Here is an 11,207-nt window from a genome sequence, read left to right as displayed (position 1 = left end):
TTACAGGTAAACTGTACAATTAGTTATGTTTTTAATCTATATTTAATGTTCTATGTATGTGTCGTAAGATTCGATGTGTCTAAGAATCTAAATTTTTTTGCAAAATTTATTAGGAACTAAGTCTTGTTTAGTTTCTAAAAATTTTGCAAAATCTTTTAGATTTCTCGTCACTTTAGACGAAGCATTAAGGCCCTGTTTAAATTGGAGATAAAAATTTTTTGGACGTCACATCGGATATGTCGGAAGAATGTCGGGAGGGGTTTTTAGAAACTAACAAAAAAAACAAATTACATAGCTCATTAGGAAACTGCAAGACAAATCTATTAAGCATAATTAATCTATCATTAGCACATATGGGTTACTGTAGCACTTAAGGCTAATCATGGAGTAACTAGGCTTAAAAGATTTGTCTCGCGATTTTTAACAAAACTGTGTAATTAGTTTAATTAGTTTATTTTTTTTATGTACATTTAATGTTTCATGCATGTCTCCAAAGATTCGACGGGATGGATGAAAAAATTTTAGGTGGAAAACTAAACAGGGCCTAAGTATAAATGAAAATAAAAACTAATTATACAGTTTATCTGTAATTTGTGAGACGAATTTTTTGAGTCTAGTTAGTTCATGATTAGACAATATTTGTAAAATACAAATGAAAGTGATACGGTCTTCGTTTTGTAAAAAAATGGAACTGAGTTTGTTCTCTTGTCTTATAAGCTGTAGCACTTTCATTTGTTTATGGTAATTATTGTCTAATCATGGACTAACCAGAGTTAAAAAGATTCGTCTCGTAAATTCTGATCAAACTGTGTAATTAGTTTTTACTTTCGTCTATATTTAATATTTTATGTATGTGTTGAAAATTTTTAAGTTTTGGGTGGAAATAAAGAGGACCTAAAACAAGTCCTAACAACGCAGGCTTTGGCCGTGGCCTGCTGCTGCTTCAGGTGGAGTCTTGTCTGGCCTTTTCTTTTTCTTTTGCCTGCTCCGTCTAGTCATCTCAGGAGGACTGCATGCACTGCGTGGTGTGCCTGCCTGGCTCATCGGCGCAGACACAGGTGGTCGTCGGGACCCAGACCTTGGACCCATCCCACGCAGCGGCAGGCGGCAGCGCTGGGCGGCCACGTCATCAACAGTAGCGGCAGCCTTGTTGGCGTCCTGCGCCACGTGACGAGCTCACAAAAAGTACAAGTCGTGCTGATTGAAATTATTGTTCCATCGATCCATCCATCGCATTTTACCTCGCTCCGTTCTAAAAAAAAGTATAACTTTAAAATAATATTATAATAATATACTAAATTGAAATGTCTTAAGATTTTAAAATATATAAAAATACTAATATTAATTGAATAAATATTATTATGCTCACCGTGATATATTTTAGTAGCATGCCTATTTAAAGTTATATATTGATAATATTTTGTTTTTATAAATTTAAGATAGTTTGATTAGGACAATTCAACATTCACGAAGATATTATAAGTACTCCCTCAATCCTCTCAACGGATCAATTTCTACGGTTGTTTTAAGTTAATATGTTTGTCTTAGAAAAAACAAATATTTATGATTTTAAACATGCATATTATGACAATATATTTTATGATGTATCTAATCTATATACCTATACCTAATAATAAAAAGACAAAATTTCAGCCGTGTTTTTAGTCCATCCATTTTTTTTGTTTGTCTCCCTCTAACTACAGGATAATGTAGAGTTTATCCTATCTGGACTTATAACACATGTGATGCTCATACGAGTTAGAATAACTCTTGTCTACGAGTTAGAATAGCTCTTATCTAGGACGATGCGGAGTCCAATTCCAAAATGTATAAGGGACGTGTATGTGGCCTGGACTCATAAACAGTGCTTATGTATGTTCATGAGCCAAAATTTCAAATCATTTTTCCTTCTTTCTCTCCCTAATTAACTAGCTCCATAAATGCAAATTGTATAGCTCTCCTATTATCTATAATATATGCAGAACGTTTTGAGAAAATACTAATCCAAATATATCTATTCAGTCCATCGTATCCTTATATGTCCGCCGGTTTAAAGATTAATTAAACGATGCTTCTCTCGTTCGAATCTGGTTTTCTATTATTTTTAGCTTATTTTATATTTATGGCACGAGGACTCCTTGTCCAATTGAGTTCTCAGGCTTGATAGAATCCTAGTCAAGGACACTATGTACATGCTACTTGGTACTCTCGTTCATCTAAACCGTATATGATCAAATTAGCATTATTAGCAATTAAACAACTTCGTTTTGTTTTGTTTGGACATCCACAAAGCTGCTTACAATTAAACTCCATCATCGAGTACCAAACAGACTCGATTGTGCATAGCCTCATCAGCATCCACAGCCCTACATCCCAGGCGTACGGATACACATCGTCATTGATTTTGAGTCATATTAGGAATGACATAGATGTGTTGGAGGCAAATTCAATTGATTGGTTTGGAGTAGGAGAGACGAGAACAATAGCCATACATACCTTTTCACCCGTTGCAACGCACAGACACTTTTGTTAGTAATATTTATTTGGGCAATGCTAAGGTACACCCTTTACCTCTAAGGAGGTAATATTTCAAATAAATTTGAGCCGTTAATTTTTAGATTTTTAAAATCAATTAATTGATCTTAGAAAGAAAAAAGAAAAAGAAAACATCTTCAGATCCCCTCATGCATGGGACAGATAGAATCGGCGGCCGGCCGCATGGCCGTTGATTGCACTTCTTTCTTTTAGGCCTTGTTTAGTTCCTAAAAACTACCAAAATTTTTCAAGATTCCCCGTCACATCGAATCTTATAACACATGCATAAAATATTAAATATAGATAAAATAAAAACTAATTACACAGTTTATCTGTAAATCGCGAGAAGAATCTTTTGACCCTAGTTAGTCTATGATTGGACAATATTTGCCACAAACAAACGAAAGTACTACAGTATCCGAAGCCAAAAAATTTTGCAAACTAAACAAGGCCTTAGTATGTTATATATAAATAAAACATCAATATCAATATGTATACAACAACTATTCGGTTATTAAAAGTTACGTTAATATATAAAAAATATCATTAATTAACACATTAATTGAGACCACGTGAACTTTGTAGCGACCTAAAATATGTCATGTATATTAAGCATGCAAGATGGCATGTAAAATTTTGTATACGTTGGGCACATACACACATCATTTTCACGTCACTTTGAGCACATACACCGTAATACGAGTTACTTGAATAAAAAAAATATGTAGTTTATGTTAATTAAATTATGTTATATCTAAAATTGAAAAAAAAGATTTACCACATTCAATAGATCATGAATGCATCAATTAGATCTAAAACGATCTTTATCTCTAAAGGTTTTCCTGATTTGTCATACTTTTCAAAATTAAAAATTAAATAAATATATGTTTCATATATTACCTACTAGGAGGTAATAGTTGATTGTGATCGTCCGATTAAAATAAACAAATGGCTCATAGTCATTTGGGTGTACCGTAGCAAAGCTCTACTTATTTGGTATTATAAATATTCATACTTTTTTAATAAATTTAGTTATTTAATTTAAAAGTTTGATCTAGAATAACTTTAAAAATTAATTTGTTAATTGGAAGAGTAGTATACTCACTTATCCATGAAAACGTGTACTATGTTTTATTATATTATATCAAATTTATTATAGAGACAAAATCAATAAATATTTATAACATTAAATAAATATTACTAGATTAGTATAATAAATTAATTTAAAATTATAAATGTAAATATTATTCACTAGCAACTCTACAGAGCGAGTAGCGTGAACTGGACTCACGGAGTAAAGACCCATTGGATAGTGTCACCAAAAAAAAAAAGGTCCCATTGGATTCCTGCGCCCGCGTGGTTATCTCTGCTTGTGGAGTCTTGTCCGGTTTTGTCCGTAGGGCGGTAGCAGCCAGTTCTGTAGCTTCGGCTCTATCACAAGTATCAACGGCTTAAATTCAAACAAAAAAGTATCAATGGCTTTATCAGTAGAATATTAAAACGGTTTTGGTAAAATATTTGTACGTATAAAGTTTTTTAAAATATAACTTTACACAACGTCATATAGAATGAGGTAAATTTAGAAAAAGCTAATATTTTTAGCTTCTTTCTACCAAAGATTTTTGAGAGCATATTTTTAAAGACTTCATTGATAGAGTCATTTTATTTTAATCTGTGATAAACAAAGCCACCAGAGAATTACTACCCTATCCGTGCAACAAGATAGCTATAAATTTAAGATAAGTTTGATTAAATAAGGTCTTTTTTAGTTGAGGAGGCGAAAAGTTTTTGAGTACTATACCACTTTCCTTTTTATTTGACAATTACTGTTCAACCATATACTAGCTATACTCAAAAGATTTGTCTAGTAAATCACAAACAAACCGTACATTTTTGTTATTTTTAATCTATATTTAATGTTCCATATATGTGCTGCAAGATTCGAGATGTGATGGGAAATTTTGAAAAGTTTTTTGGTTTTGGGGTGAACTAAACAAGGTCCAAGAGAGATCATAGAAAATAATTTAATTATTTATACTAATAATAGTTATTGACATCTATTTTATTGTATGGCTTTGGTCAAACTTAAATGTGTCTGAATCGTTGATAAGTGATAATTGTAATTTTTTAAAATGAATTAAGTGATTCTAGCTTAACGTTAAGAGAGAAAAGTAGCATACTCTCGTAGTCTCGTTCTCATTTCTCAATGTATCTTTCTCTAAAATATCACTTCTTCTGTCTCCTAAGTTACATTGATTAAATATATATTTATTAATATTCACAATGCATAAGTTAGTATTATTTGATAGATTGTTTAATTGTAATAAACTTATTTATAAATACAAATGTCACTAATATTTTCTATAAATTTAGTTAAATCTAAAAGAAGTTTGATCAGCATAAATCTTATAGTGACTTTTATGGGGCGATGGAAAGAATATCTTATTTCTGAAAGAGTCAAATTTATTAACAGTATAAAACATCTTTATATCACAAAATAAGATATGTGTTTATTTTGGGACAAGGATTAATTGTGATTTGGATATCATACTACGTCAAACTATGGTAGGGCATCTATTTAATTTCGGTTTTGTACAACGATTTGGCGGGCATCCATAATATATATAGGTTTAATTCCAGTTTTATACAAAGATTGATAGGATCAGTTGTTAAAATGATCCTGATTGATAGGATCAATCCCGAATTGATAGTAGGAGATTAAACCCTAAACCCTCCCACCTCGCCAGTCGCCAACTATAAAACCCGGCCGGAGTCGAGCGGCCCCGCACAACTTCGCTCGGTCACTCGGTCGGGTCCCTCCTCCAGAACAGCGAGGCGCCGAAGCAGCAACCGCCGCTCCCGAGTCCGCCGCCGCCGCCGCCGCGCCACTCCAACTGGTAAGGGATCGTACTTGCCCTGGTTGATTACTCCGTTCTCAATCGAACCCAAACATTTATCTAGCACTGTCAGCTTTGGATTCGCCATTCGCGTGCGGCATCTTGGTGCTGATCTACTGCGAACCCGATCCGTTCACCCGTTCATTTTTATTTTTCTCGATTCTCGATTGAACTTTCGGAATCCACTGGTCGATCGTAGCTGATGGCACAATTGTTGCTTGGCTTATTTTCCTAAATGAACTGAATTTTTTCGGGGTTCGCCTGTTCATGCATTGGTCATAGGAGATGAAAACGGATTTTATGCATTTTAGATTTGGGAAAAATTTCCCCCGTTTTCTAGGTTGTCTAGTTCCCATAAACCGCATGTCTTCGTGCTTTATGGTAGTGATAGAAACCAATAACAACTCAAGGCTCAAGTACTAATTCATCTTAGCTACATGTTTTTATGCACTTGCATGATTCAGATTCATGTCTTGTGAACTTGTGATGCTTCCGAGTCCCCATCATATATGATATTTATTTTCATGCATAAGCTGATTTATCTGGTTGTTCAGATGGCGGGTAAGGGTATTCTTCATTTTGATGGTGCTTCAAAAGGGAACCCAGGAAAAGCAGGTGCTGGAGCTGTGCTTATGACTGAAGATGGTAGAGTGGTATAATCAAATACTTACTGCACTTGAAAAAAAATTCTTTTTTGCGGTTGCTCCATCTATCACTGGGTTCACCGTTGTTATCACATAACTATGAAGGTATCTCGGATTCATGAGGGCCTTGGTGTCGCTACTAATAATGTTGCTGAGTATCGGGGCCTGACCTTAGGACTGAAACAAGCGATTGATCATGGATTCACGAGTATTAAAGTACATGGCGACTCTCAACTTGTCTGCAATCAGGTATCCTTTTCACTATAAGTTATCAAAGCTTCATCCCTTACTTGGTTCTCTAGCTTCTCTGTTTTGTCATGATAGACATGTCGCCCTGCTTAAGGAAAAAGGCAGAGACAATTGGGAAAAAGTAGCAGAAGAGCAACCTGTACAGATGTGTTTTTTCTGTACATACTATTCTACCTAAAAATAATAATAGTGTGCCTCTTGTTTCACTCTACAGAAATACAGGAATGAGCAAAGCTAAATAACGTTGTCAATGTTGTCTTTGCATTTTTCTCTGTGCAATTTTATATTCTGATAGTAAGGAAGGAACATGCGTACAAGTACTCTCGATTTAGATTGTCGAATCATTTATGCCTTTTCTTGAGAACTACATTCATTGTGCAATCTTTAAAAGCATAAGCTTCCCTCCAACTAAATCTTTTACCAGAGAATTATGTTATCAAGAAAATGTTGTTGCGGCTGCTGCTTACGTTCTTCTCTATCCTAAATAGGTGAATGATGTCTGGCAAACGAAGCACCCGAACATGAAGGAGCTGTGCAATGAAGTGAAACAGCTAAAAGAGAACTTTGATTCCTTTGAGATCACCCATGTTCGTCGGGTATGCAATGCATTTATCAGTTTTATATAGTCTTACAGACTCTTTGATTTTGTATCATAGACATTTGGTCACAATGATCGATGTTACCACTCATATGCTTTAGTTAAGCAAGCTACCACACTCAACAGTTGCTTTCATCAGATTGAAAGAAAATAACAATAAAAAAGAAGCATTAGTTTCTATTGTACTGCTAAGTGCTCTGCTGATTTTACCCCTTTCCTGTCTGAATGAAGGAGTGGAATGCTGAGGCGGATCGCCAGGCGAACATTGGTATCACGCGTGAAAGTACAAAACATACCTCATCCCTCAATTCTATTTTTCTTTTCTTGTTTTCATAAAAATCACTGGCTACACTACATTGCAGGTGGCGCCGTGTATGAGGAGCGTGGTGACATCTGATACATCAGTTACCAGCCTTCCACCTTTGTTGAGCTGCTAGCCTACTCTACAGCAGGAGCTGAGGTGGTGGCTTGCCGTCTAGTAGGCACTATATATTCCAATAAATTTAGCACTAGTTGGACCTATTTCATCATCAAGCTTCCACGGATGTCTGATTTCTGTATCCAGATGAAGGTGATCCATGTTTAGAGATGGTTTAGACCTTAAATATTGAGGGATGCTTACTGGTGTGAGCTTCGGTCCGTAACACTATGGGGCATCAGTTTAATGTGAAACTCTGATTTGGAAGCTTGCCCTGAATTTAAGGTTGCTTTGATAAGTTGACCTGGGGCCTTTAGAGATGGCTATTTAGATTTTGGATTTGATGCACACCTTGCTCCAGCATCCTTGAATCTTGACGCGCATTAGTATTTACTTCATTTCGTAACAGAACACACAGGTTGTGCAAATATGCCCCAGCCCAACAGCGGTTTAGGGCGTCGTCGAGTATAGAAACACGTATCGAAAGGCTAACATCGACGTTAGGACAATTAGGATGCTTATAAGATCAACTCTGGTAGCCCCCTATTTTCCTTTTGAGTGTCCACCCTTATTTTTGTTGGCCAAAATTTATGCTTTCACCCCTGCAATAGCCCCCAAACTAAGAGCAACTTCAACTTGTCTAAATGATTATGCAAATATAGCTATCTTCTATTTTAATTTTTTTGCTAGCTAAAAATAGAAAATAAGAATGGCTCTCTAAAGTGCGCACCTAAGATAAAAAAGGTTGTTGAAGAGTGAAGAAATATAGAAAGTGATTTTTATGAAAATGATTCTCTAAATAATAATTTAGAGAGTAAGATAATTTATGTCATACTTCCACTAAATAACTATCGTTGTTGATATGTGCGTTGAAAGTTTGATTTTTATGAAAAATATGTGTAACATTTGTATTTCTAAATAAATTTATTAAACTATAAATAAATTTATTAAAAAACTAGGTTCAAAGATCTTTTTAATAATACTAACTATTCTATCATAAATATTAATATTTTTAATATATATTTAGTTAAAATTATTTCTCGAAAGTGAAAACGACTGATATTTAGAAACAAAGAAATTTCTTTAATATGTCGAATCTGCTAATCATTTAGTAGTATTTTTTCTCCCATAATAAATCAACGAATATTATTTGTGTGGACCTGTTATTAATTTTATATTCGTCCAGGCTTTAGAAAATTTTTGGGTGCACCACTAAGGCCTTGTTTAATTCACGAAAAGAAAATTTTTGAGTGTTATACCGGATGTGTTGGAAGGATATTTGGAGGAGTTGTTAGATTCTAATAAAAAAACAAATTACATAACTCACCTCAATCTCCATGTATATGTCCAAAAGTTTAATAAAATGGGTCAAAAATTTTGGGTGGACAGATCTAAGGCCTTATTTAGGCCTTGTTTAGTTTGCAAAATGGACACCATAGCACTTTCGTTTGTATTTGATAAATATTATCTAATCATGGACTAACTAGGCTCAAAAGATTCATCTTGCAAATATAAACGTAAACTGTGCAATTAATTATTTCTTTTATCTATATTTAGGCCTTGTTTAGTTCAAAAAAACTATGCAAAATGGACACTGTACCACCTTCGTTTGTATTTGACAAATATTATCCAATCATGGACTAACTATGCTTAAAAGATTCCTCTCGCAATTACAGATAAATTGTGCAATTAGTTACTTTTTTATTTATATTTAATGATTTATATATGCGTCTAAAATTTTGATGTGAAGAAAAATCTTGAAAATTTTTAGAAACTAATACAATGTCTTATTGGAACATGGGTCCGGCCATGCTATACTCTTTCAATAAATTATTTTTTGGGTTTTGCAGGAGAATCTGAAAATAAAATTGTAAAATTTTTTAGAAACTACACAAGACTTTAGTTGAGGAGGTGAAAACTTTTTAAGGCATTATAAGACTTTCTTTTTATTTGGTAATTATTATTTAATCATGAATTAACTAAGTTGAAAAGATTTGTTTTACATATTACAGACAAATTATATAATTAGTTATTCTTTTTATTTATATTTAGTGACAAAATCTGATGATTTGGTGTAATGAGAAATTTTAAAAAGTTTTTGGGTCAAGGCCTCATGTAGCGACGGAAGGACCCAACACCCAAGGACCTCCTTGGATTCCTGCTTCAGGTGGAGTCTTGTCTGGCCTTTATTTTTTCCCAACACCCTAAAAATTTTGCAAAATTTTTTCTGATTCTCCGTCACATCGAATCTTTAGACGTATGTATGGAGTATTAAATATAGATGAAAATAAAAATAATTACACAGTTTCATTGGAATTAACGAGACGAATCTTTTGAGCCTAGTTAGTTCATAATTAGACAATATTTGTCAAATACAAACGAAAGTGCTACTATTCCTATTTTGCAAATTTTTTAAGTAAACAAGGCCAGAACTGCATGCAGGCTTTTTTTTATTGTGAGGCTACGGCCGTAAAAAAAAGTGATCATGTGGTTTAAATTTTTATCAGAAAACATACTTCTTTCGTCCTTAAAAAAATATAATTCTAACAATAAATCTAGACTCCACACATGTTCAAATTCATTGATAGAATTACGTTTATTTATGGTACAAAGAAGTATATTCTCTCTGTCAAAAAAATACACGAGTTCTAATATAGGCCTTGTTTAGTTCAAAAAAATACCCAAAATTTTTTAAGATTCCATGTCACATCGAATCTTGCGGCATATGCATAGTGTATTAAATATATATGAAAACAAAAACTAATTGCACAGTTCGTTTGTAAATCGTGAGACAAATCTTTTAAGCCAAGTTACTCTATAATTAGACAATGTTTGTCAAATAAAAATAAAATGCTACAGTGTCAAAATCCAAAATTTTTTAGAACTGAACAAGGCCATAGATAGCAAAATTACCAAAATGCCTCTATTACTGTTATAATCAGCCCGTTTGCTGCAGCAGCACTGCTGGAAGAACGCCACTTAATATATGCGGAGGATGCAGCGCTTCTGAACGAGTGGAGAAAGGGTCTAGCTGCTGGTGTGGGTCCTGCTCTAGGCCCTGGTACCTCAGCGTCTTTTGTTGGACAAATTTTAAACTCTTGAATTGCGTTTCTTAGGTCTTGTTTAGTTATGATTTTTTTATTTAGCTATTATAGTATTTTTGCTTTATTTAATAATTAGTTTCTAATCATGAGCTAATCATGCTTAAAAGATTCGCCTTGCAATTTATATAAACTATGCAATTAGTTTTTGTTTCTGTCTATATTGGCCTTGTTTAGTTCCCAAAATATTTTGCAAAATTTCTCAGATTCTCCATCACATCGAATCTTGTAGCACATGCATTGAGCATACCTGTAATTGCGAGACGAATCTTTTCAGCCTAGTTAGTCCATGATCGGACAATATTTGTCAAATACAAACGAAAATGCTACTATTTCTATTTTGTAAAAAAATTGGAACTAAACAAGGCCTTAATGCTCAATACATGTGTCTAAAGATTCGATACGATGAGTAAAAAGTTTTTAGGTGTGAAACTAGGCCTTATTGGATGGAGGGAGTAAAATCTAGACTAGAGATAAGCTTTATGGTGGAACCTACTATATAAAAATACACATATAATTGAAAAATCTTGTGAACTCAGTGAAAATTCTAGATAGTTCTTTTGTTATAGGCATGTGTTAAGAAGGAGGTACATACATAATTTTACATCTTGGGGCTTGTTTAGTTCCAAATTTTTTTTGCAAAATGTACACTGTAGCATTTTTATTTGTATTTGAGAAATATTGTCCAATCATAGACTAGTTAGGCTCAAAAGATTTATTTTATAAATTACAGATAAATTATGTAATTAATTATTTCTTTATCTA

At 33.6% G+C, this 11,207-nt stretch overlaps 1 protein-coding gene across 1 annotated transcript; it reads left to right on the top strand.

Moving 5' to 3' along the window:
- Positions 5,280–7,687, top strand: LOC110435482 (uncharacterized protein Mb2253c-like). Its single transcript, XM_021461054.1, has 6 exons — positions 5,280–5,432; positions 5,987–6,085; positions 6,182–6,325; positions 6,814–6,921; positions 7,155–7,206; positions 7,286–7,687. Exons 2-6 carry the CDS (start codon positions 5,987–5,989, stop codon positions 7,318–7,320), a joined length of 438 nt encoding a protein of 145 aa, XP_021316729.1. The 5' UTR covers positions 5,280–5,432; the 3' UTR covers positions 7,321–7,687.

The sequence above is a fragment of the Sorghum bicolor genome, chromosome 1, assembly GCF_000003195.3.
Source record: "Sorghum bicolor cultivar BTx623 chromosome 1, Sorghum_bicolor_NCBIv3, whole genome shotgun sequence".
NCBI classification, from domain to species: Eukaryota; Viridiplantae; Streptophyta; class Magnoliopsida; order Poales; family Poaceae; genus Sorghum; species Sorghum bicolor.
The sequence above is the reverse complement of the archived record's forward strand: the minus strand, read 5'-3'. Positions and strand labels throughout refer to the sequence as shown.

Coding starts and splice junctions, on each gene's coding strand:
- LOC110435482 (XM_021461054.1), top strand. CDS start 5,987: ATGGCGGGTAAGGGTATTCTTCATTTTGATGGTGCTTCAAAAGGGAAC. Junction 6,326..6,813: donor CTCAACTTGTCTGCAATCAG/GTATCCTTTTCA, acceptor TATCCTAAATAG/GTGAATGATGTCTGGCAAAC. Junction 7,207..7,285: donor CATTGGTATCACGCGTGAAA/GTACAAAACATA, acceptor ACTACATTGCAG/GTGGCGCCGTGTATGAGGAG.